We start from the raw sequence: 27,877 nt of genomic DNA on the forward strand, positions 1-27,877 counted from the left end.
TTATAGGTTCTGTTGACTGGTGCAATAACTGTTGGCTTTAAAAGCACTGTCAAGCCTTTGTATTAAGGTTCACTCGGCTGCAAATGAACCAGTCACCTACATCCTCAGCAGTTTTACATTTTCTGATGGAGCAGTAGTATTGTAGTGAATGTGACCTGTAGACTGGCTTCCTTCTGTGCATGCCTGTATTTGACCTACCAGGGCTGCCCTTACAAGTTGATGTCCTTTGTGATATAATGGTCACTGTGTCATGTTTGGCAATAATTTTAATGTGCGTTTTTCTTCAGATCTTGAACTTGTTTTGATAAAGGTCTATGGAGGGTGTCCTTTTACTTGTGGTATTGCAAAAAGGAAGGGATGTAGTTAGTCTGTATTGCACCTCATTCACACAAGAAGACGTAACCTGGTCTGATCAAAACCCTGTCATTAATGTGGTTCCTGAAGCCTCCTTCCTACAACTCCTGCCATTCCGTGAATAAAGAGTTCCTACCGAGGTTATGGTTTCTGGTGTGCAGTGCCATACGTATGTAGTGGATTCACAACTTTGAATCTTTTTGGTAGACTTTATCCAAATGATCTTAGCTGAACTAGGTGATGCTAAATACTGATGGCAGTATTGGAGAAATGAGGATGAGTGAGCTTCCATTCAGTAACTCTGAATGACAATTATGGTGACCAGATTACAGAATTGAAGTTTTAGTCTCCAGTTTCAATTCCTTATGCTGAGGTTTGATGTGGATAAGATTACATTGCTTGATTTGTCTCTAAATGTCTGCTCTTACTTGCTGAGGCTTGGTGTTAGTTGAAACCTCTTTGCTAGCTTCCTTCCTTCCTTATTAAGTTGCAATATTGTCTTGGGAAGTAACCGAAATAAGAAAGATAATTTACCTTAAGTAGAAGTGACTTTCTACATTTTCATTTATTCTTCGGATTAGGTTGAACTAAAGCCTACCGTGGACTACCGTTCTGACCAAACTTTGTACTTTAGTGCTTTTTATATTTTAACAGGTTTTCAACATGCAGGTTTTTTTTTTTTTTTTACTTGTATGTTTCTCTACTTGAGAATTGTGGCATACTCTAGCTACAGATGTTCCATACGAAGTGTGCATATAGTGCGGACTATGTATGTAAAACAAATTGGAGCACTCATCCATTGTCTCCTTCTTTCAACACAACCTTCTCTTAAAGTATGCCAGGCTGCATATTTAAACCCACAATAGTAGTTCCTCTTTTCAATCAAACTAATCCCTCAAGATTACATTTTATTGGTCTTTTATAAAAAAGAGAGCTAGTGTTTTGTTTCTCTTGCACTAGATCGTTATTGTGTGCCAACATTTGTATTCCCACAGATCAAATGGCTAGTTATCTCGAACTGCCTTCTGAAGCCTTAGAAATGGAAGATACTATGCAAATGCTGGTCCTGATGTTGCACTAGTTTGGGCTTTCCCTTCAGAGTTAAATGCAGGGTTCCATTTCAGCTTCGGTCCAGAGCACTTCAGAGTTTTTGTGTCCTGCAGAGTATGCTGTGGGCAGTGGTGCCCCGCATAGCTGGGTGCCTGAGGAACAGGATGAACAGACTATACCGTAGTCTGTTATGGTTCATACCTTCTATTCAGCAGGATGTTATCTGTTTGGTTGTTGACTGTGATGGTAAGGTGATTCTTTTGTATCAAGTAGGCATTCATGAACGAGGTATCCAAGAGGACTAGGACTGGTTGGACAAAAAGGCAATCTTTCAATAGAAGACAATTATCAAAAGATTTGAGCATAGTTTGAATTTTCGATCCTCCTTAGGATAAACATGAAAGTGTGCTTGAATCGCCATTGGTGCGTGATGTTAGGGCTTTTTATTACTCTGCCACGTTTTGGAAAAGACCACAGCATGTGTTTTACACAGCCAGTTAGTGATAATCAAGCTGGGTGATGTGGAGAGCCTTAGGGCTGATTGTCTTCTCATCCATACAGATCATTATGCCAGCATGAATGCAAGAACTGTAGATGAAACTGTCTTCTAAGTGTGATCACCACATGGATCATCCTTGCACAGTGCTTCATTGGCATCCTGTAATGCTTTCAGCAGAATTCAGAAGATAAGCTTTCAGAGCTCTGTTGGGTCCATGTTGTGTGTTTTTTTTATTTTTTTATTAAAGCCTATGCAGACCGGCTAGTGATATATACTTCGTTTTCAGACTCAAGCTATACACTATCTTACTTAATTTTTATTTTTTTAATTCTCCATGGAAAGGTTTTTAGTCATAATTAATGTTTTGTTTCTGCAAGATGAGCACCTGCTCCAGACTTTCCTAGAAGACCACTGAAGCTAGGGAGGGGCGGTCTCATCCATCACCTGAGCCCCACCTTGCATAAGTCCACCCCTTTCCATACCTCAGTTTTGTTTTTTTCTCACATGGGTGCGGTTGGATGTTCTTCATCAAATAAATGATTGGCATCTGAGTTTTCGCATTTTTTTTAATTAAGTGATTCCCTGTTTTGGCAGTTGGATGTGTTCTGTCATTCTGTTTCATTGGTGCGATTGCCGCACAGCTCTCCTAACCCCTTCTTTAAAAAAAGATGTAGATAGTCTTTGAAAGATAACCCGCTGGAAAACTTATAAGTTAACTTCTGTAGTAGGGGATCTCTGTGTATAGTCATAATCTAGTGAATAGTCCCGCCCACGTGCGTGGACCCCTGAGCAATCAAAAATCTCTTAAGGTGTCGAAAAATGCAGAACTGCACAGACACTTAAGAGAGAATTAAAGACAGATAATGCAGCCTATGTCCACAGGCTACACTGTCCAGTACTTCAACTAGAAATTCCACCAAAAATCCACAAACAGCAAAGCCTGTCCAGATTTCCCTTGCTTTAAGAGCAAAAACACCCTGGAATGATAGAAAGACCTGGACAGACAAGCCCCATAGGCTGCCATTATGTGGCTCAAAACAGGATACTGTGCCTTTAAGAGAACCTTCCAGAACTTCACAGTATCCCAGAATGCAGTGCAGGTCCCTTTTACTTTCAGTTCTTTTTTCCGGCTCCTGCTAGCAGGACCCTGGAGCATTGAGCTCTCCCTTTTGGGATTTATTTTTGTGATTTCTCACTTTTTCAAGTGTTTTTTGGTACTTTGTTCAAAGTACTTTGGTTAATTCTTCTTTGGTGTGCTTTTGGGGCAGTCTTTTTGTCGAAATATGCCTGCATTATTTGACAAATGCCCGGAGTGTTCCAGGAAGAAGGCCAAGACTGACCCACATGATGTGTGTATCCTCTGCCTTCTCTCCTCTCATAACCCTGATGAGTGTGAGATCTGCCAGGGATTTACAACCAGGACCCTGAGAGACAGAAAGAAGATCAGGCTCCAAGGCATGGAGGAGAGAAGACTGCAAGCACGAGGTGGGTCTGGAGGGGCTTCATCTGCCCATGCTGAGGCCTCTGGGGGGGCTCCCCAGAGGCAGGAAGTCCAGAAAGCGTCCCCATTCTCAGTCGGCGTCGATTGCATCGACTACAGCGTCGAGAGGGATGACTACAGTCTGTTCCCCGTCTCCCCAGGGCTCTGGGTCGAAGCGGCATCGACGTTCGACATCTAAGGAGCTGAACAGACCGCCGTCAACGTCACCGGTGACCGTTTCGTCGTCGGCGGCGTCGGACTCTACGTCGACGGGTGGCCCGGCATCGGCGCTCGCCGCCGTGGCGACACCGCCGTTCGCCGTCGGCGAAAAGGAGAAGATCGGCGTCGAGGGGGCGATCGCCGTCGAGGCGCAAGAGATGGCCGTCGAGGCACAAGAGATGGCCGTCGAGGCACAAGAGATGGCCGTCGAGGAAGAGATCGCCGTCGAGGCACAGGAAGCCGTCGAGGCGAAGACGATCGACGTCGAGGCGATGGAGATCGCCGTCGAGGCGGAAGCGTTCGCCGTCGAGGGACAGGCGTTGCCGTCGGAAGCGCAGTTCGACATCGAGGGGCCGATGCTCGCCGTCGGGTCACCGTTCTTCGACGCAGGAATGGCGCAGAAGGAGTTTGGGCGCCAGGAGTCAGTCTGACAGGCGTCCAGTGCCTAGGAGAGACTCCCACATCCCAGCCTGATAAGGAGGGCGAGTCACCGTGCTCGGTGTACTCCCTTGTGTATACCCCTCCTAAGCCGGGGACAGCGACGCCTCCTCCTCCGCCTCCTTTGCCGAGAGGGCTTCCTCCGCGGGTGCCTACCCCGCCGCCTCTTCCACCTCCACCGCCCCAGCCTCCGCCTCAGCTGCCGGTTGACAAGCCTCCACCGCTTCCCCCGAGGTCGGTTCCCCTGCCCTGGTACCCGACTCCTCCGAAAGGGACCCTCGGCCGAGGGGACCACCCAAGCCACAGTCTCCTGTCCCGGTGGAACCGGCAGGACGACCAAAGCCACGGAAGTCGCGATCCCGCTCTGGACGGAAAGGGAGGTCGCGCAGCCGTCACAGATCCTCGACGAGGTCCAGGAGGCGCGGATCACGGTCCCGCACTGACTCTTCCAGAACCAGGTCCTACTCCCCGACCTTGTCAGACTCCCCGGGGACTAGGGTGTCTCCCGTGGATGACATCCGCACGTTCCAGGATGTTCTCCTGAGGGGTGCAGCGAAATTAGTAATCACGGTGACTGCTCCCACACCTACGACGTCCGTGATCTTTGAGACACTTCACAAGAAACATTTGTCTCGCCCTCTGCTGCCGCTCGTGCCAGGCTTGATAGAGCCAGCGGAGGAGATGTTCCTTACGCCTGCAGTAACGAGAGCTGCTCCATCCCGTCTGCTGAAGAAATATAGGGCTCCGGATTCCGACCCGGCTTTTCTAAGGTCTGACCCGGTTCCGGATTCCGTTAGTGACGGCAGCCAGAAAACAGCATTCTACCTCTGTCTTCTACCGTGCCTTCGGATAAGGAGAGCCGATGGATCGACTCTAATGGCAGAAAGGCTTGTGGGACAGCAGCTACGGCCATGAAGACCGCTAGCGATACGGCTCTGCTGGGACGGTACGATCGTTCCCTGTGGGAATCTCTCCAGCAGTTCACGGAACTCCTGCCACGTGACAAGAGGAAGGATTTCCTAGAGATCCTGAAGGAAGGGATGCTGGTTTCGAACCAGGTTATCAGCGCGGCTGCGGATGGTTCCCTGTTGGCGGCCCATGGTTACTGTCATGGGATCAACCAGCGACGCCATGCTTGGCTCAGGCTCACATCACTCAAGCCGGAGGCTCAGCAGCGAGTGGCTAATCTGCCCATCTCGGGGGAGACCCTGTTCGGAAAACATGCGGATGATGAGATGGCCCGCATGAAGGCAGAGGCAGAGACTCTGACGGCTGTGGGCTTGGAGAAGCCCAAAGAAAAGAGCCTACCGCCCGTTCCAGAGACGGTTCGGAGTGCAGGGCCGAGGGCGAGGACAGGCTTCAGGACAGCAGCAGCAACAGCAGCAGTTCCGGAGGCCCTTCCAGAAATGCCAGAAGGGTAGGGGAGGTCAGCAGTTCTCTACAGCGAACAAGGGCGCGGCCGGGTCTCGACCCTGAGCTGTTACTTCCCCTTCATCCGTTACCCGCTCCGGTGGGGGGGAAGCGTCCAATTTTTTCTGGCAGAGTGGAGAAAAATTACTCAGGACAAGTGGGTGCTGAATATTGTTTGCAATAGATAGTCTTCGGTTCACCGGCCCTCCTCCATCGATCCCTCCCTCCAGTCAGCTCGCAGTTTCAGCTGCGCGAGCTCCAGACAGAGGCCGATATCCTGTTGAGGAAGAAGGCGATAGAAGACGTACCTCTGTCTCAAAGAGGAAGAGGTCTGTACTCCCGGTTCTTTCTGGTCCGCAAGAAGGACAAGAACGAGTTCAGGCACATTCTGGATTTGCGACAAGCAAACAAGTGGATTCGCAGAGAGAAGTTTTGCATGCTGTCGTTGCATCAGATTTATCCTCAGCTGCAACAGTGAGACTGGCTGTGTGCCATAGATCTTCAGGATGCATACTTCCATGTGCCCATTGCACACAAACACAGGAAGTTCCTGCGATTCCAAGTCTGCGGCAATCATTATCAGTACACAGTACTGCCATTCGGATTGAAGTCCGCGCCCAGGACATTCTCTAAGTGCATGGCAGTGGTAGCCGCACACCTAAGGAAGAACAGGGTGTTTGTCTACCCGTACCTGGACGATGGTTGATCAAGGCCTCCTCCTTCTTGGAAGCTCAAGCGCACTTATGGAAGACGTGCGTTCTCTTGAACAAGCTGGGGTTGCACATCAACATGTCCAAGTCTGTCCCGACTCCGGTCCAGTGCATTCAGTACTTGGGAGCCTCCATCAATACGCTGTCAGCAAGCGTGTCTCCTTCGGAGGAGAGACGGTTATCACTCCTTCGGAAGGCTCAGGCTCTTATGACCGCTCCATCTACAACAGTGAGGACGGTGTCTTCTCTACTGGGGTCGATGGCCTCTTGTATCTTCCTCACGCCACACGCACGGCTGCACATGAGACCTTTGCAGGAGTGCTTGGAGGATCAGTGGGATCAGAGGAAAGGATCTTGGGACGACAAAATACAACTGTCTCTGCATGCTCTTCAGTCTCTGAAGTGGTGGTGTTCAGCGCAGAATCTCCTGAGAGGGGTTCCCTTCCACAAGGACATTCCCACGCAGACTATTGTGACTGATGCGTCTCTCCACGGCTGGGGGGCACACTCTAGAGACCTACAGTTTCAAGGGACATGGTCCCAGACGGAGTCCACGTACCACATCAATTTCCTGGAACTCAGAGCTGTTCACTTGGCACTGAAGGCCTTTCTTCCGTCCTTCCGGACCAACTCGTTGCTTGTTCAGACGGACAATACGACCACGATGTATTACCTCAACAAGCAGGGGGGGTCGAGATCGCCCACTCTGTCGCAGGAGGCGCAGGCGATCTTGCACTGGCTTCTGGCCAGGGGACTGACGATAACGGCCACCCATCTACCAGGTGTGCAGAATGTTCAGGCAGACGCACTGAGCAGACTGATCCAGCAAAACCACGAATGGGTCATAAACGAAGAAGTACTAGGAGAAGTCTTCGCAAGGTGGGGGACTCCAGACATAGATCTGTTCACCACCGCCGAAAACAGCAAATGCCGAGACTTCGCCTCCAGGTACTACCAACCAGGGAAGGTGGGGAATGCGCTATGGATCAACTGGTCGAACAGCTTTTCCACCCATTCCCCTGATTCCGGCGGTGCTCATTAAACTGTCCCAGTCCAGGGCATGGATGATCCTGATTGCCCCGGAATGGCCCAGACAGTGGTGGTTCATGAACCTACCTTACCGGTCGCTCCTTCCTCACATACGGCTGCCGTGCAGGCCGGACCTTCTCACGAAGTTTGGGGGGCAGATGTTGCACCCCAACCTCTCGTCTTTGAGTTTGGCGGCATGGCTCCTGAGTTAGTGCAATATGGCCATCTGAATCTACCAGAAGATTGCATGGACATACTGAAGGAGGCTAAGCGACCTTCCACTAGGACTTCTTATGCTTACAAGTGGAAGAGGTTTTGCATCTGGTGCAAGTCCAAGAACTATGACCCAATCGACGTGTAAGGAAGATGTCATCCTTCCATATCTGCTACATCTGGCGCAGTCTGGCCTTAATGTCCATTCCAATGCTTTGACTGCCTACAGGAAATGCCCTTCACAGACTTCCTTCTTTCAGATCCCTGTGATCAAAGATTTTTTGGAAGGCTTGAAGAAAGTGTTCCCTCCTGTCCGGCTTCCTTCGCCTTCATGGGAATTGAATGTGGTGCTGTCCAGATTGATGAAGGAGCCTTTTGAATCTATTCATAAGGCTTCGTTGCAGCACCTGTCCTGGAAGGCGGCGTTCCTCGTGGCCATTACATCGGCCCGCAGGGTGAGTGAAATTCAGGCGTTGTGTTGCCAAGAACCTTATACTGTATTTCATGCTGCTAAGGTTGTTATGCGTACTCACCCTAAATTTCTTCCTAAAGTTATATCTGACTTTCATGTTAATCAGACCATAACTTTGCCTACGTTTTTTCAGAATCCTTCCTCTCCAGCGGAAAGGTCACTGCATTCCCTGGATGTCAGGAGGGTGTTGAAATTCTATCTGGATAAGACCAAGGATATTCGTAGGTCAGACCAATTGTTTATCAATTATGGCTCAGTCAGGACAGGTCTTGCTACCTCTAAACAGTCCATTTCTATGTGGATTGTGTCCTGTATACAGTTGTGTTACCAAAAAGCTGGTAAGACCTTAGGGGGTAAACCTAAGGCTCATTCCACCAGGGGCAAAGCTGCCACGACTGCTTTGCTCCGTAATGTTCCTATTGCAGAAATCGGCAAGGCGGCCACTTGGAAGTCGGTCCATACCTTTGCTAAGCATTACTGCCTGGACACTGATGCCAGGGCAGACGCTCAGGTTGGGCAGGCTTCGCTGCGAAATCTGTTCGCACAGTAGTGGTGTTGTTTCTCTTTTCTCCACCACCGCTTGGGTGTGGGGATGGGCTTGCCATTCTATTCACTAGATTATGACTATACACAGAGATCCCCTACTACAGAAGGAGTAGTTTCTGTCCTGTAACTCCAGTTCTGTAGTAGGGGTATCTCTGTTATAGTCATAAGCGCCCGCCCTCCTCCCCGGTGGAGAGAGATATGCATGTAAGGAATGCTACAGGTCTGGCGTGTCACGCCTTCAAAAAGAACTGAAAGTAAAAGGGACCTGCAGTGCATTCTGGGATACTGTGAAGTTCTTGAAGGTTCTCTTAAAGGCACAGTATCCTGTTTTGAGCCACATATTGGCAGCCTATGGGGCTTGTCTGTCCAGGTCTTTCTCTCTATCATTCCAGAGGGTTTTTGCTGTTAAAGCAGGGGAAATCTGGACAGGATTTGTTGTTTGTGGATTTTTGGTGGAATTTCTAGTTGAAGTACAGGACCGTGTAGCCTGTGGATATAGGCTGCATTTTCTGTCTTTAATTCTCTCTTGTGTCTGTGCAGTTCTGCATTTTTCGACACCTTAAGAGATTATTTTTGATTGCTCCGGGGTCCACGCAGATGGGCGGGACTATTCACTAGATTATGACTATAACAGATACCCCTACTACAGAACTGGAGTTACAGGACAGAAACTACTCCATATAACTCTCCTTAGCTCATCTACCTTATCACTACCACTCCAACCCCTCCCACAAATAATGATTTACTGTAGTGTGGTAAGGGAAGCTGGTTGATTTAAATAATGCCAGTTATTCATACAATGATACCTCCTTGAGTGGGAATGCCCCAAGATCTCAGGGGGGGGCACACTCTGCTACACAAAATGTGTCCCTGATCTACAGTTTGACATGCAGAAGCCTGTAAATCTATGAACCATGCCAATCCTGGAGAAGCACTGTTACAGGTAATTAAATACATCTCTCTAAGTCCAAGCCCAAAATACTCTAACCTTTTTAACCTTTCACAGCCTTGATGTCCCTTTTCAACAACCGTACCCAAATCTAGGGTAGCAAATCACTGCAGCCTCTAGGAGTTTGCTTTCCAAAACTCATTGTTTCCATGGGCCACCGAGGGTAAAAATGTTCTGTAACCGCAATTTAGCATAAAACCCTTCATAATGTTGCATGTCTTGTTTTAATAAAATATTTATTTTCTAGAGTGTAATGGAAAGCTGTGACAGGTTTTCCACGTGTTCCACATCCTCAGTCTTCACCCCACCAGTGAAAACAATTGGCACGCCTGTACAACCTGCTACAACTCCTAGAACAACTACAATGCGACCACTTTCTGCAGCGTACAAAGCATCAACCAGTGAATATCAGGTACTGAAGTGTTGTTGCAAAAGTTACTTTTTGCAGTTCTTATGTTTAATGTGCGTGGTACGAAGCGCTTTCCTGTAAGTGTAAATGTGTTACATTTATTAAATGGGTTCTTTCGTATTTATTGATTCATGCAACTTTTGAAGTCATCTAACTTGGGCATTAAGGTCACTGTTACGGGTTTTATTCCCGTACGACCTGGCAAAAGGGAATTGGAAGCTAGAGTTACACAAGTGAGAGACCAATAACACGGTTGAGGGTAATTAAAGAGCCTTAATGCACCAGAGTTGCTTCGGCTCCTGTTGATTTAGGGATTTAAGTTTCACTGAGAACTGTTGACAAAACAGTTTAGGCCTTCCTGTTTCTACCTGAATTTGTTTTGGAACATCGATTGCCTCTAGTCCTGAAGCGAAAAAGCCAACATTTTGTCTTTCATTAATGCACCCTGCTGCTCTAAGGATAAGCGGAGGCAAAGCTAGTAGACTTGCCTTTTGTGTACTGCATTCAAACAGACTCAAAAGGGAACACAGATCGAGAAACATACAGGCCTTAATACAGATGGGGGATCATAATCCGGAGGCAGTGAACCATGGGCCTATAGGTTGTGGTGGGACGCCTGTGTGATGTCCTTCGAGAGAGAGGTGCTGGTCTGAAACCAGGGTTTCAGGCAAAATTACCCATTAAATCACTGTAATGGAACATGTGAAAGATGACAAAAGGTCGCTGAATGCACCTTGTTTTTATCAGGCATGGAATTTCTGTAAATACTATATATCCCTTCTACCAGAATCAAACTAATACAGATAAAAGATGCGGCAAAATAAAAGCTGTGAAAAATCCCCCGAGCCCCTCACTCACGTTGTGGACCGCAGGGGGAGCCCCAATGCCTCAGCGGTCCCAGTCGTCCTCCCCGCTCCCAGTCGTCCTCCCCGCTCCTGCGGAAGCCGGAATTGGTTTTAGACAAGGGGAGCTGCTGACATGAAGCTCCCCTTGTCCAAAAGCAATTTGGCTTTGCTTCTTGGAAGCAAGAGCAGGTTTCCTGTTCTCTCTGTTCCTGCACACAGCAATGTCCCGGGGGTGTGCACCCTGGGACATTGCAGTTGCTGGCCCTGAGGGGTGGCGGTCCCCAGGGCCATAGAGGGCTCTAGGAGGGGGTCGGGATCCCCCCTCCCTTTGAGTACAAAGCCACAGGGAGGTGGTGGTCCCTGGGGCTTGGGGGGGGGGGGGGGGCTTGCGAGGCCCCCCCATAATTAATAAAGCCCCGGGGAGGTGACGGGCCCCGTGTAATAAATTAAGACCCAGGGAGGGGGTGGGCTCCTGCACATTATTGAAACATTGCCCCCAGGACCTGGCCCTCAAAGCAAGGAAGCACAGAAGCCCGCACTTCGTTTAAAAAAAAGTCTTCGGTCTGATTAGCGCACCCAGTGCGAATTCGTCCCAAAAAGTGTTTAATGTTTTTATGCTTTTTTTGGCCCTGGCGGTTCCACAAGCAGGCCTTTTAGGAGGTCAGGGTGTTTCTACCCTACCCCCTTTTCTTCCTTATCCATTTTTTTTTGTTTTGTTTTTACTGTCTTGTTACTCTGTTTTACCAAGTCACAAGATGGCTGCCAACACTTCCTGATTTGGAGTGTTGGCACCCAATCATAGTGAAGCTCGTGCTCAGGAGATCATAGTGAAGCTCGTGCTCAGGAGGGTTCACAAACACTCCTAGGCCCTCAGGTATATACATTTTTATTTTTTGAATTTCTCAGGCACTACTAAATGGATTTACACTATTTAAATAAAAAATAAAAAAAGGTTGCTTTCTGAAACAAGAGCTTTTTTTTTGCCAAATTTGGTGTAATTCCGTTCAGCATTTAGGGCTGTAGCCGTGTCTAAACTTCTTCTGGAAAATTAACATGGGGAAAACACGTTTTGGGACCCCCTTTTTTCTTGGCTCCCACTTGATTAATCACCCGAAACTTTTAAGACAGGAGCTGATCTGAATGAACCATTAGTTTGGAAAATTTCACACAGATTTTTCGAACGCCTCAAAGGTATTGGCAAAAGAAAACTCTTTTTGAATAGAAACAAGCTCGTAAATATAACTACCTTCAGGTGACCGCCAGTAGGTAATATATCTATGCTACGGCTCCTCAAACAGACCATTATGGACACTCACTAGAGGGCTGTAGTTCAAAATACTTTGAGGCAGAGAAGTTACATGTTTTGACACCACTGCCTTTCTCAAACAAGCAAGTGAGCCATGAACTGAGGTTGCTTCCTTAAATATATATTACAACTTAAATAGAAAAATACAGCACACTATTACAAAGAATGTATTTTTAAAAACTGTATATAAATACACAGGACGCTCGGTTACTAATTGACATCTGAACCCTTCAGACATTGTGCCAAAAGTAGCAAAGCAACCAGTGTGTTGACTGCTCACTCTAAATGCCCGATATATAGATATTCACATGGAGAATTTTACTGTCAGTTTTTTTCCATGTTGTCACAATATTAATTCTATACAAATTATCCGCATATAAATCTTATTGCTCCAAGTTTGGTAGCACTAAATATTTTCACAATAAATCCAAGAGGGAAACATTTGAAACCTACTTTCAAGCCCATAAAAAAATAATTTAAAGCCCATGTGGGCATAAACCTACTAAGTGTACTTTAAAAGATGTGTATCTCTTCCACAGTGCTGGTTGGAAACCATTGGCACCTGAAAATCATAGAAGAGGAAGGAATTTACAGTAATCCATTACCTTATGGTACCTGAAAGAGATTAAAATCCATGAACAGCCAGTGTAATCTGATTGCAGTAATTACTGTTTTTCATGAAAGTGTCTGGCAACTGGATATGGGCAATCTTTATAAGTGATTGCTCTTCATTGTTCTAAGATTCAGTTTTGGACCGGAAACACGGTACTGCCAACATTTCAAGGGGCATTCCAGAATATAAACCACATATAGGGTAGTACATGTGGTGAATATATCCATTTTTATTTATTGAGATCTGTAATTATATAGGTGGTTTTATCAGATGTACTGCAGCTAGCCATAGATTTGCTGCACTTATGAAAGCCTGATAGTTTGTTCTTGAGGGCTTCTGTTTTGTCTGGTGAAAAGTAACTATTTTACCAGAGTCCTTCAATGACCTTGTTTTTTTTTAAGTTACAGAAGGTGCACTCCCCAGTATAATTGTATTAATCCATGGTGCTGTATACTAGATGTTGAAATTAATCGAGTGATCATGTTCTCATCAATTTTAATCTAAAGGGATAAGAGCTCTTCCCAACTCCACCTATTTTATTTTTTGGTTCCTATAAAATAAGCTATCCTCATTGTCTAAAATGGGACAAGACGAATTTTCATTCTTTTATAAAAATCTGAAATTATTACTGCAGTTTCTTCAAGTTTGAATTAATCAACCATATGGGATACTCCCTTATAAGTTAGGGGGGTGGCAACTACAGGCGTGTAACACTTTATTGCCTACTGTGGGTTTGCAGTATTATCAGGCCACTAACTTCTCATCCTTCATTCTCCAAGTAACATCAAGATATGTTACTTAATATTTTTTCAGTTAGTCATTACATTGCTCAAAAAATGTCTTGCTTTCTTCAGATCACCATTCCGAATCGCAAAAATAACTATGTTCCGAAGTCCTAGAACTATATTTACAATGTTACAGACATGTTCCCTGCTCTACCACCTTCTCTGCTCACCAGCTCATGAGAACACATTTGTAGAACTAGGGACGAAGCAGATGCCTGTCGATGCCCCTCTTGATTGTCGATTATAATAACCTGAGTTGCATCAAATATCTTTGAATGCCAATATACAATGCATTGCAGTAGTCCAGTCTGGAAAAGAGGGCTTGAATCGGAGGTTGCCTAGCCTGTTGCAGAATAAAAGATAGAATCTTTTTTAGTTTCTTGATCATTAGTAAACCGGTGGTCGGGAGTTTAAATATGGGATAAGGACAGTTTAGAGTCCTATACAGCACCCAGGTTGCGAGCTGTGGTAGTGTGTTCAGGGCTCAACCCCAATGATTGAGGCCACCAAGCTGAGGACTAATTAGGCACTGCTGAACACTTGTATTTCAGTTTTATCTGAATTCAATTGGAGACCAATCACATTCATGCGACTTGCACAAAACAGTTTTTAAATTGATTTTGTAAGTGGCTCAGATTCCTTTTCATTCTGATTTATTTGGGCGTGGTCTGCATAGCCATAAAACTGAAAACCAAAAGAGGCAACCGGGTCAGCTAAAGGAGCGGCATAAATATTGATTATATTTGTGAAGGATCTACTGCGCAATCTGAATATTTTGACAAAACAAATTGCTTCTATCGCAAACCGACAGGTTAAAAAAACGCAGCAACACGTTGCTGCGCAGTGGAAGGTAGTTCGCAAAGGTTGACTGATCATGTTTCTATTTATTTCTGTGTTTGGGTGTCCGATGGGTGCTAATGAGGTGAAACCTTTGACCTGATAGTGATTACATGTGTAAAAATGACATAATGAGGGAATACTATCATAAAATGTGCTGTGATTACAAATAATGTAGTAAAACCTGTATAATTTGGCCCTCCCTGACCCACAATTCCAGTGTCCCTGGATATCTGCTCTTTAAAAGCCTTAATCATTTATTTCATATGTAACTGTAACCTTTACAAAATGCATGCTGTATTGTAGTTGAGGAGAATGTCCGTTTTCAAGTGCACTCTTAAGAACTACTGCTTTCATGTCTGAATGCACAATTTTCTTTTTTTTTTTAACCAGGTTGTTGCTGACCGACAGACACCAAGGAAAGATGATAGCATTGTTTCTAAAGCCATGGAATACATGTTTGGATGGTAGTGCGAAGGTGGGAGAGCCTCACTGATATAAACTTGTCAGCTTTTTTTGGTTAGTTATATAACCAACTGGCAGCACTATTCTTTCTCTGTCTACCTGGGATGGCAGTTGGCGGTCTTTTAGAATGCTGTGCACATGGAGGGAGTGATCAGAATATGTTGATTGTCTAGGTCCTCGTTATTTTAAGATAACTACATGTCGGTCATCGGTGTGAAAGTAAAGTGCTGGTTCTACTGCATCCGTTACACCTATTTAATAAGGAGCAATATATATTTTTGACTAAAATGAAGCCCAAGCAAAGGGACACTGTGCAAATTGTGACATGTTAGTGGGCTATGGCACAAGTAATTATGTTTAATAGATTTTGTACAGCAGCACCTTTTAACGTTGGAAAACTTTATTTGGTTGCTTTCCTACTTCTAGACGTACCTGATTAACACATGCTCTTTTAAAATGAATATTGCCTGTAATGAACACGGTCTTAATGTTTGTCACTGTCTGTTCTTCTCTTTGTTACATATTTTTAAAATTTTATTGTAAATTCACAAATAAACGTGTTGCATACATTGCAGTCTTAATTCCTTTAAAAGAATGTTGGTGTGATGCCAAGTGTTTATCCATCGAAGTGTGGTGGTTCTTTCAATGTATGCAAAACAACTAATAAAAAGGCTCAGCAAGGGTGGGAGCAGTGGGTAAGTATTCAGGCTCAATGTTTACTGCATGGTAGCAGGTGTACGGCTTCAGACGTTCAGGCACCTCCCACAGACAGCCCAGAAGGACGTCTGGAGTACCGACGGGCAGAGCGGGGTTCCTTGAAACCTGCGCTGGTGCCGGGTGAGGTGGGGCGTTACTCTCCGAAATAATTGGAGAGCTTAAGGTGATATTGTTTACACTTTTTTATGTCATTCTCACTACAAGCAGTAGAATCACTAGGTCCTGATGAAGCAGTAGGTGACCTCTGGGCCCAAGGTAACACTGCAGAAACATGTCGACCATGACCATAATAACTGTCAATGTAGTTATTTGTTGATGCTACCTTTTTCCACTGTTTTTAATGTTGGGAAAGGAAGGTCCCTATTAAACTGTTTTCCTTCCTCTACCCTTTTTTAATAGCACCATCACCGTTTAGATTTAATTAATCTGTTTAATTTATTATTTTGCACTGCTTGTTAGCAACCCCCTGATACCTACTCAGTGATAAAGCTAATCGTTTGGATATAGAGAACAACTTTAGCACATTTGTGCGTGATCGCACACTGGGCCACTTCCAGTGTGCTTTATGATGTCTGTCCCAAATGATGAAGGGCGGTACAGGTTGGTTGCCTGATGGGAACACTACCAGTGGTCTGAAAGTGCCCAGTGAACGACTTTGTAGGTAATCCACTCACACCTTTACTTAATTCATTCCCTTTGGAGATAGAGACCAATGGTAGTAGTGAAGATAGAGGGCTGTAGCACTTTGGTCGTTAATATTCCCTCAGACCCCTTTGTTGTAAGTATTGTTCAGGTACAATTAACACAATTTCATTCATCCGAACAAGCTCTTCCAACAATGAGAGGAATCATGTACAGTATTCGCCTAAAAGAATGTTGATTTCCAGTGAATTTGAGAACGGAAAATGGTTTATCGAAGACGCAAACTCTTATTAAGCCTCATTTCGCTCTAGAAGAGAAACATTTCAAGTTAGAACAACATGACGTAGCCTAATCCATGTAGCACCAATGCTTACTCCATGCCTTCCTGTTTCTGTAATAAAAGACCTGGTGCACTGCTGCACAGTACTGTAAACTTTGTGTGTCCAAATTCAGTTAGTCACCAATTTAATTCTGAACTGCTTACGGGGACTCCCCTTTGCTCATCTGGCATCAACCCGAGTTTTGCACTCCTGAAATATCGTGATGCAGAGTAAAGTACTCAAAGGTGTGGATAAGATACGTGTAGGTCTATATTGAAATTAAGATAAATGTGTGCGTTCAAAACCTTGTTCAAAACCCTGCGACAACGATATATGAAACATGTTCTCATTGTTTGTTGCACTTAGCGCTGTGTGTACCACATAAGACACCAAAGTGCTTTATTGACCACTTTGGTGTCTTATGCGACCAATTTAGCAACCAGCCAACGCATTAGGAATGGGTGTGCACGTAGTTAAGGACTAGTGGGCAGTGTCCTGGAAGAAAAGCTCCCAGGTGTGAAGGAAGGCCTCCATCCTGTCCTGGAGGTTGCAGATGACCTGCTCATAGGGGGCTGAACAGAGTCTTACTCCGCATAATGCCAACCGCCTTCCAAAAAGGATGTATTACATGGCAGTCGGGCAGGACGTGCAGAAGGTCACAGCAATCGTGGGGGCAGCTCCAGCAATTTGTTTGAGGTAACTGGCCTGCTGCTCTCAACTTAATGGTAGTCCAGTGCCAGTAATGCAGTGATTTTAAAAAGGCAAAACTTCAGTCTCACCCCATGATCAAGTGCCTCCAGGAGTTCAGCCCAATCCTCTGGTTCATATTCCGTCTGGACTCTGGTTTGCCATGTGGTGCGGAGGCTATTGAGGAGGTGCAGGTAGAAAAGATGATGGTTTAGCCTTGAGGCTATAGAAGCCAAACATCACCTCACAGAAGTGACCCCACGTCCTAAGATGGGAGACTACAGGAGAAGATTGGGGGACACAGGGTAGTGTACCCAGACGAAGTTCGAGGCAATGCTGTAGCAGCAGATGCCACCATGACTAGTAGGGTGAGACCAAATTACTTGCAGACCATTGCAAAGGATTTAAGGGCACCTTGATCAAGGATTTGATGAAGACTGCTTACTCCCACGGAGCACCACGCCTCCCATTTAAACATTTTGCTACCTATTCCTTAGAGGCCCCACAGTGTTGCGTGATCATGGAGAGGGGGGTCCATTCCAAAGAGGCAGGCCCCCCACCATGATTTTACCATGGCTTGCAACAATGAGTTGGCGGAGCCAAAAGTGTGAGCCACCTTTGTAAAGTTGGTGCAATCCCTGTGGACAATCCAGCAGTGCACGTTCCACTAACGCCCACATGCAGTGGGTCCGGAGTCTCTGGTGGCATGTAAGCAAGCTGTGACAAGTGAAGGGCTAAGACTTGCTCAGAGGCAAGACCCATGCCCCCACATGAGCGTTGAACTAGGAGTTTGGCGCTGGCTAAGTGGGGGCCAGAGACCCCTTAGAAGAAAGACCGTAAACTCCAGTACACTGAGCGCCGTAAGAAGAGAGGTACCAATAGGGGCAGCATACCGTGGACGTAGGTATAGTGTGGCAGCGTCTCCATGCTAACCACCTGCACCCTCTCAATCAATCATTTGTAAAGTGCACTGTTTTAGTCTGGTTTCATTTATTAAATTAAGCTCTATTTTGCTAACCTGGTGAAGGTTTTTTTTCTCTGTAGGGTTTCACTTTTTTACTGTTTGAAGTGTTGCATAAATACTCTACACATTGCCTCTAAATTAAGCCTGGCTGTTCTGTGCTAAGCTGCCTGGGGGGGTCAGCATGGGTTAATTTGTGGTTTTGCCTTACCTTGACTAGGATTGTAGTTGGTGCTTGACCATGCCTCACACCCCAGTCAACCAGTAGCCCAATTTCTAACATTGTTGATCAGGGGTGAGGATTGGACTTGTTTTTGTGCATTGCAATAAAGTGATCAGGTGTACACTACCGTTCCATACCCAAGACCAATTAGAGTTTAAAATTCCCCCTGATTGGCATTTTTGTTTACTTTTCATTCCTACTCTACCTGACTGCTGGTGTCTGTGACCTCACCTGCAAAGATGGTGTTTGAACTTGCCAACCTGAAGAGCTAAATTGAGGCTCAGCTCAAAGTGTTTTACCAGGAAATGGTGCTGCCTGCTAAAAGGAGCATCACGAAGCTGGAGCTCCAAAAGGCCTTGAGAGCATGGGCAGAGGTCCACCAGTCACAACAGATGTCCGGGAGGAACAGAAGGTAGGATCAGAGCAGGACCTACAGGAATGTCTTGGCATGCAGCCTGTTGCGAAATGGGGGGGGGGGGGGGGGCAAACTACGAGAGTCCAGCTAGATTGGTGGCAGCAGTTCCACAGTGCCCTCTCCTTATTGCCAAGGGGGGGGGGGGGGTGTTGCCTGACAGATACACAAGATCCTTGAGGAGAATAAAAAGGGAAGGGGGTTTAGTCGGTGAAGGCATATCCCTAGTGAGGTATTTTACAATGAAGGAAGCCCTTGCCAGGAAGCTTAGGGGCAGTCAAAAAGGGTCTAAGAGACCTTGGTGGATTCTGTAGGAATGTTTCTTACGCGTGATGGAATGTTGGAGTGGGTAGAATTCTGGTGGCTGACAATTAAGACCTGTGGGCTAGCTGAAGGTTGCTGCATCTGGAGAAATCAAGATTACAATTTACACGTGTGTAAATTATAAATTTGGTGAAGTGTCTGTGCAGGGGATGGACTTCTTATCCAGAGCCCTTCAACCCTTGAAAACCAATCTGGTGAAGTGATGCAGAAATGTAAGTGATCTATTTTTTCACTTAGGAAGAGCTGTCGCTTGGAAATGAAAGTGACTTAATTATTCTTGGGCAGAGATCAGAGTATGTTCTTCCACTGTACTGCTTTAAAAAAAAACATTTGAAGACAGTATGTGCGAGCTGCATTGAAGGAATCTGTGGTTAATCGTGTGTAATAAGTGGCTGCCTTCCCCAGGCAATGGGGATACTAGTGGCACAAACACCTTTCAAGAATCAAGATTGGGGTTGGCCTTCTCACAACAAAGCCGATGGGAAGTTCTTCAGGAGTCTTGGGACATTCCATCTCGCGGTAAGGAGTGACTGGAAGCCCCCCTAAAAACCCGGCTACCTGTGATATGCGTAAAATTCCCATCCTTGAATTTAAAGCATTTTCAAAGATATGAGGACAAAAAAAATAAAAAAAATAAAAATATATATATATATATATATATATATATATATATATCTATATATATATATATCTATATATCTGCCTTCATTTTATGGTGGCAAGGCGTTGTTGGGAAAGGAGCCCCACATTTAATTTAAATTCAAATTTGAGGCTAGAGTCCTGCAATGTGTTCAAGGTACAGCCCTAGAGTGCCTCTATTCAAGTGTGAGGAGTTCCTTCAGGCTCTTGAGTGCTGTGTATGCCGGTGTCAAGCCCGTATTTGATCAGGAGCGCTGTCTTTGCAATATGAAGCAGCCTTGGTTGCAACTTGACAAGTATATTGGAGCCCATCGGGCTGTGTAAGAAGACCAGCATGAAGCTGCAAAAAGCACAAAATGAGCACTCTACTGACGTTTAAAATATGCTATGCATCATCTTATTTGTTGACCACTCTGGCTAGACCACAAACTGTATTCTTCACAACATCCAAGATATATTAAACATTACTTTATTTTTTTATCTTTTCATCACAAATACATTAATAAAGCACAAATAAATATATTATCCTAAAGATTATAGAAAACCGATCCCATTGCAAATCTACCACTCACAACATACATACAATTTCATGCTCACACAGACCACAGATTCATGCATAAAGTTTGTCAAGAGACCTGATATGCACTCGGTCCCCTCAAAATGTATAATAATGTGCTAGAGAATTAACCAACTCAGATCTTCATCATATTACATTAAAATCTGCGGAGTTGATTTACAATTTGTATAATATCAAAGCAGAAGATAAACCAAAAAGGAAAATTATTATAATCAAAAAAGTAACATCAAAAAAAACTTTACAAATAATTCATACATTTTTTTCAGAACAAGTAAATCAGGTGGGCTCATAGAGGGAACATATTCACAACGCCAACTCGCGTTTCGATGAAAGCACCCTTTTTCTGGGTATCACCGTCTTCAGGGCTCATATGGTGTATATGAACAAAAAGGCGATGGCACCTGTCTATCATAATGGAGATGGGAAAAAAACCAATATGAGGGATGTCTCCTTGGTGTAAAAACAAGGGCCACAGCTCGATTTCAGTTATATTGCCGCTGGGGCATAATAAGGAAACTCTAAACGCTGTGGTCTCTCTAGTTCACGGGTACTCATAGTGCTGCCCGGCAAGCCTTCCTTGGCGGCCCGCGGACATTGCAGACATTGTACCTGTGTTTTTAATTTTAAAAAAAAGTGTCAGCAAACACCGCCACAGCAGTGCGGGCTCCGAGACACACTACTCTATGGGGGCTGGGCGATTCACAACAAAGCCTCATTAACAAGTAAATGGTCTTTTAAAGACCTGTGAAGTACTCAGGTGCGGCTGTGTGTGTGTGCCCGGGAGCTGAGGTGAGGGGACAGAGAGGGAGGGAGAGAGACAAACAGGGAGGGAGTCAGAGGGACAAAGAGCAAGGGCGACAGTGTGAGGGAGGGAGAAAGATAGAGGGAGACCGGGACAGGTAGAGACAGACCGACTGAGAGGGAGGCAGGGACAGTAACAGACAGAGGCAGAGACTGAGACAAAGACCGAGGCAGAGAGATCGAAAGGGAGACGGAGGGAGGGAGAGAGACACAGACTGAGGGAGACAGACAGAGGGAGGGAGACATAGAAGCAGAGACAGGGACAGACCGAGAGAGGGAGACGGACAGACTGCTAGAGGCAGAGAGAGGGATACCGGGACAGACCGCTAGAGGCAGAGACTGAGACAGACCGACACGGCGAGGCAGAGATGGAGGGAGACCGAGATGGCCTAACCTAGGGCGGTCGACCTCTAATCTGGGGAACTGAGTTCGAGTCTCTGCAATGAGCGCTGAACATCCTGTGACTGGGCAAATCACTTAATCTCCCTGTGCCTAACAAAAAATGAATGTGTCCTCATGTAAAATGTTCTGATACCCGGTTCGGGTTTGGTTTGTGCTATACGAAACACTGTTAAAAAAAAGAGGGAGGGAGAGAAAGATATGTGTATGCCGTCTCTGGTGGCTTAGTGGTCGAAGGCGTCCGCTACAGGGGCCTGTGTTCAACCTCATGGTCAGTTTTCTTTTGTTTTTTTTCTAGACCTTTTTGCTCTAGCGCCCCCCCACCCCGCCGGTGTGGCACTCTGCCACATACAACACTGTAAATTTGGCCCCTGAGAGAGTACCCATGCTCTAGTTTATATAGAATATGCAGCACAAGACACTTTTCTCATTGTAGGCCGTCAGAAGCCACGACAAAAGGAGGATAATCTTCGTGTGTCACTGCTGTGGCAAACTCCAAAGGATTTCTCAACGCTTTCACACAGCATAGAAATATAGATCGCACTTTCGTCCGATAATCGTTTTAATCTCTCATGAGACAAGCTCCCTGGAAGGTATACCACCTCCGTGTGTACTTAAATGTCGGGACACAGCCAAGAAGTATTCCCTGAATTAAAAGATGCACATTCCATGCAGCAGTATTGTGGCAGAGCGTCCCGCTCGTGATGGAAAATGCATGAAGCTGCAGTCTGCATTGAGCCCAGCAGGAGACTTTGAAAGGAGCCCCCCATCTCACGATTGCATACCACTGAGTGCTGTCCGCGTCAAGCCCAGTGGGAGACTGAAAGGAGCCCAGCGTCTCACAAGTACATACAGCACTGAATTCAGTTTTATTTTCACATGAACTATTTACTATTGGTAAGATTGAAGGAACGTACCTAGCTAGTGTGGTGAACGTCTCTCGAGCTGAGGGCTAAACAGTTGAAGGACTGTCATCAGCTGTGGAAATTAACGTAGGCCTAATGATGCTATGTAGTGAATTTCCATTGCAAAAGAAACAAAGGAAGAACTTTAGTCACCTTAATGAGTTTGTATTTTTGATTATTATATTGGATCATTACATTAACTTGTATTTACTTATTTTAGCTAGCTATTTTAGTTTGTTGTATTAATATTTTACAGGCTGGCTTAACAGAGTATGATGGCATTATCCACCTTTTTACCAACACCTGGTGAACCAGCAATCCCATGAAAAAGGTGTTAACATTTTCTACACTTATGTTGACAATTGGAGGTGACCAGTACGGACCAATAAGAAACTAAAAATCAAGGTGTTGTCCCCCACGTGGCACTGTTTTCTTACACATCAAACACGCCCTCATTAACAATTCTCCCCTTCCCAGCCAAGGTCACTGAGAAATTCGTCAGCACCCAGCTGACTACCTTCATCGACGAGAACGCCATCCTCTGCCTCACAGTCCGGATTCCCCAGTAACCACAGCACCGAGACCGCCTTCTTTGCCGTAAACATCCACGCGCTACTCAACCAGGGCCACACTGCGGTCCTCATCCTGCTAGACCTCTCCGCAGCCTTCAACACCGTCTCTCACTGCACTCTTGCAGCCAGACTCCACTCCGCTGGCATACTGGGAAGCGTCCTTACCTGGATCCGCTCCTTTCTTGCTGACGGAACCCAAAGTATCAGACTCCCACCCTTCCGCTCTGCACCCACAGACACCAACTGCAGAGTACCCCATGGATCATCGATCAGCCCCACTTTCTTCAACATCTACATGGTCCCCCTCGCCACCATAGGCAGACAGCATGGGCTCAAAATAGTATCCAATGCCGATGACACCCAGCTCATCCCCACAAAGAACCCAGAAGACACCAGACTCAGCTTCCAGGAAGGAATTAAAGACGTTGCAGCCTGTATGAGCAGCAGCTGCCTAAAGCTCAACTCAAAGACAGAGGTCCTCGCCCTTGGACCCTCCGCCCACTGCCTAGGACAACACCTGGTGGCCCTCTGCTTTCGGAAATCCACGCACCCAGACGGACCACGCCTGGAACTTCTGCATCATTCTAGACTCCTCCCTCACCATGACCCCCCAGATCAACGCCGTTGACTCTACCTGCGTCAACACCCTCTGCAATACCTCCATTGATTCCCTCCGAAGCCAGGAAGACAATCACCAACGCACTCGCAACTAGCAGACTGGACTACAGAAACACCCTCTACTCTGAAATCAACAATTCCCTGTACACAAACTCCTGATCATCCAGAACACTGCAGCCAAACTTGTCCTCGGCACCCCAAGACATGATCACATGACCTGACACGTGCTAGACCTCCACTGGCTCCCCGTCGAGAAGAGTAACCTTCAAGCTACTCACACACAACTACAGATCCCTCCACAATATCGGACCCAAATACCTCTACCCCAGTCTCTTTCCACGTACCCAAAAAAAACCTTCTCCATCGACCTCGCCCTATTGAAGACACCGTGGATCCGCAGAGCCAAAGCAGGTGGAAGAGTCTTTTAATATTTTCTATTAAAGTAGTATAAACATGTTTTTTAAACGGTGCTTATGGTAAAATCACAGCCTAAGAAAATCTAATATATAATCAAAAAATTATCTTTTAGTGTAACAGGCAAAATATACACATGAATGAAAAGCCTAATAAATCCTCTATCGTCTTAAAAAGCACAAAAATATCTGGCGCATGTTAATCCATATGTACATTTAAAATAACCAAAACCAGAGTTGTTGACGCGGCGTTTCGGTGGATGAAACTCGATTAGGATTTTAACCCTTTGGGTTAAAAGGGGAGGAATCGCCATCGTCCACCGGAACACTCTGAGTCTCGACCAACACAGACAGCACCATCCGCACCGCCGAACACCTGCACTTCCAGATCCACACCGACCCCAACACCACCCTCAGAGGAACCCTCATCTACAGACCCCCGTACCCCGACCACAGTTCAGCGACTCCATCGCCGTCTTCGTCAGCGCACACGCCCTTGCCTCCACGGACTATATCCTCCTCGGGGACCTTGACTTCCACTTCGAACAACGATGACACAAACTCCAACACCCTGATCGACAACCTAGCCAACCTCGGACTCTGGCAACTCGTTACAACACCCACCCACTCCGCTGGTCATGCTTGACCCCATCTTCTCTGCAAGCCCCCACGTCTCCTTCAACCACACCACCGAACTCCACTCGACCGACCATCGCTGCATCCACTTCACCTTCAAGAAACCCACCACGCACCACCGCACCCAACAAATGCCTCGCCACTGCTTGAGCAAAGTCACCGAAGACCAGCTAACCACCGACACCCGCAACCTCAGACAGTGGATCAACGACTGCGCCAACCCCCTTGCCCCGATCAAGAAACCCTCCAACAGTCACACCAACAAGAAAGCCAGCTGGTTTACTGAAGATCTCCGGGCCTCCAAGCAAACCTGCCGAAAGTTGGAGAAGATCGGGCTCTGTGAACAAACACCAGCCACGCAGCCCACAAGAACGCCACCCGCAGACACCATCACCTCATCCGATCCGCCAAAAGGGCCTCCTTCAAAGACCATCTAGACAACAGCAAGGAGCTCTTCAACATCGTGAAGGAACTCTCCAACCCGAGCTCCAACAAACTACGTCCCACCCTCGCAAGACCTGTGCGACTCGCTGGCCACCTTCCACTGCAAGATCGCAGACATCCACGATCACTTCAACACCATGACCGCCCCGACAACCACTGAGACCTCCGCCCCCACGACCAACATCTGCACCAACTGCCTGCTCTCCTGGACCAACATCAACGACGACGACACCATCAAGATTATGAACACCATCCACTCCAGATCTCCTTCAGACCCATGCCCACACCATTTCTTCAACAAAGCCAGCACAGCCATCGCACCCCATCTGTGGAAAGTCATCAACACCGCCTTCGAGACCGCAACCTTCCCGGAGAGCTGGAAGCACGCCGAGATCAACGCCGCACTCAAGAAACCCAAGGCGGACCTCAAGAACTTCCTGCCCATCTCCCTGCTCCCGTTCCCGGCAAAGGTCATCGAGAAGACCGTCAACGAACAACTGACTCGCTACCTCGGGGAGAACAACATCCTGGACCCTTCCCAGTCCGGGTTCCACAGCACCGAGACTGCCCTCATCGCCACCACCGATGACATCAAGTCCCTGCTGGACAACGGAGAAACCGCGGCCCTCATCCTCCTGGACCTGTCAGCCGCCTTCGACACGGTCTGCCACCACACACTACGAACATGCCTCCACAACGCCGGGATCCAAGAGAAGGCCCTGGACTGGACCATCTCTGGCAGAACACAGAACGTCCGCCTTCCCACCCCCCTCCCGCTCCGAAGCCACCAAGATCTGCGGCATACCCCAGGGCTCATCCCTCAGCCCAACTCTGTTTAACATGTACATGGCACCGCTCGCCCATGTCGCCCGTCTGCACGACCTCCACATCTCCTACGCCGATGACATCCAGCTGACCCTCTCCAAGGACCCCACACTGCCAAAACCAACCTTCACGAAGGAATGAAGGCTGTTGCTGAATGGATGAGGAACAGCCGACTGAAGCTGAACTCTGACAAGACTGAGGTGCTCATCCTCGGATCCACCCCTTCGGCCTGGGACGACTCCTGGTGGCCCACCGCACTGGGAACCGCCCCAACACCCACCGACCACGCACGCAACCTAGGGGTCATCCTTGACTCCACCCTCTCCATGACTAAGCAGGTCAACGCCGTTTTCTCCTCCTCCTGCTTCAACACCCTCTGCATGCTCTGCAGGATCTAAAAGCGGATCCCCACTGAAACAAGAACAACGGTCACCCAGGCCCTCGTCAGCAGTATGTTGGACTACGGAAACACCCTCTACGCAGGAGCCCCGCCCAAACTCCTGAGACGTCTCCAACGCATCCAGAACGCTTCTTCACGCCTGATCTTCGACATCCCTCGCCGCAGCCACATCACACCCCACCTGAGAGACCTGCACTGGCTCGCGGTCAGCAAAAGGATAACCTTCAAGCTCCTCACCGACAAGGCACTCCACAACACCGGACCAATGTATCTCAACAGACTACTCCGCTTCTACACCACCACGGGCCAGCTCTACTCCGCCACCCTCGCCGCAGTCCCCCACTTCTGAAGAGCGACCTCCGGTGGCAGATCGTTCTCTCACCTCGCCGCCAAGACCTGGAACACCCTCCCCATCTACCTACGGCAGACCCAAGACCTGCTGACCTTCAGAAAACTCCTCAAGAACTGGCTTTTCGAGCAGTAGCATCATTCCCCAGCGCCTTGAAACCCTCACGGGTGAGTAGTGCGCTTTACAAATTATATGATTGATTTATTGGGTGCTCATGACGGCTCCACGCCGTCACGGGCGGCGTGTGCTCATGATGGCGTGGAGCCGTCATGCCACTCCGCCCACGCGGCACTAATTCTCGCCTGTGCGGGCGAATTAATGAGTGGGCGGGGTACGATGTCAGGACACACGCCGCCGGTGACTCATGACTGCGTCAAATTGTTGCTATATAACCCCTGATTAAGGAATCAATCATCACTAGCTCATAGGTCCCAGTCTCCTTCATTACCTTTAGTGGATGGCAAAAGGGGCGTTCCCGGGATGATTCCAAAGTTCTTAAACATCAAATTTGCGCTTCCAAACTGATATCCGGTTAAGTACTCCTAAAAAAAATAAAGTACCAAACACCGATCATGTTATTACCCCTAGGTCTCCCATACCAATTTAAATTTTTTTTTATATACATAGAAGGCTCAGTGCCTTGTTTATATTGCTTATCACTTCCATTACTATTCTCCAATTCTCTTTCATTGTATGTAGACAAATACTATTATCTGTCTATTGTTTCTTCAAATATACTTAAGGAATGAGTTAATGTAAAAGGGATTGAATGTAATTCCTGCACACTATGGCGTCATAGGTATTTACCTTCCAACTGCAATAAAGTGCAGTGATTTATACTATTACCAACTAACAAAGTGCTAGTCTAAATATAGAATTAAACCCAAAGAGTTAGATAAAGTAACTGTACTTCAAGTTAATTTCCTTATATACACGGTATGCAAATCTAGGTCTAGCAGCGTAGAAAAAACAATGGCCTGCATTGAGTTAAAAATAGAACTGAAATCCGTCCAATGTTAACATAACCAGGCTTCTACAAACTGGCTCGGGGGCTCAACCAAATCACTATCAATCCTACTCCGTGCTTTAAAAAAAAAGTTGAAATATTCTGTTTATCGAGCATATTCCACCCAGAACTACTAAAGGTTACCTCCTCTCGTACTTTTGTTTAATGTCCAGTCTCGTCACTCCGATCGGGAGTCTTTGCTACTGAGATACGCGGTGAGCTACCCATCCAATTTATATTCATTTAGGGGCTGTTATGTAGGGTGACATGCCATTTTTCAGAAGAGCAGGGGAGTTTGTCAATAAAACTTTATTTGTACACGTGTTACCTGCAGAGAGATTATTGCCCGAGTGTTCCTCCTATGTTTGCTCAGCTGTA

The 27,877-nt window shown here is 46.7% G+C and overlaps 1 protein-coding gene across 1 annotated transcript in view; it reads left to right on the forward strand.

The window, feature by feature from the left end:
* Positions 1-15,198, forward strand: part of NUP35 (nucleoporin 35) — an 87,686-nt gene extending 72,488 nt beyond the window's left edge. The window contains exons 8-9 of the mRNA XM_078649530.1: positions 9,617-9,781; positions 14,558-15,198. Of these exons, the coding sequence (XP_078505656.1) occupies positions 9,617-9,781; positions 14,558-14,635 (243 nt within the window). The 3' untranslated portion in view covers positions 14,636-15,198. The remainder of the gene's footprint in view (positions 1-9,616; positions 9,782-14,557) is intronic.
* The last annotated feature ends 12,679 nt before the right edge of the window (positions 15,199-27,877 follow it).

The sequence above is a fragment of the Lissotriton helveticus genome, chromosome 6, assembly GCF_964261635.1.
Source record: "Lissotriton helveticus chromosome 6, aLisHel1.1, whole genome shotgun sequence".
Classification (NCBI taxonomy): domain Eukaryota; kingdom Metazoa; phylum Chordata; class Amphibia; order Caudata; family Salamandridae; genus Lissotriton; species Lissotriton helveticus.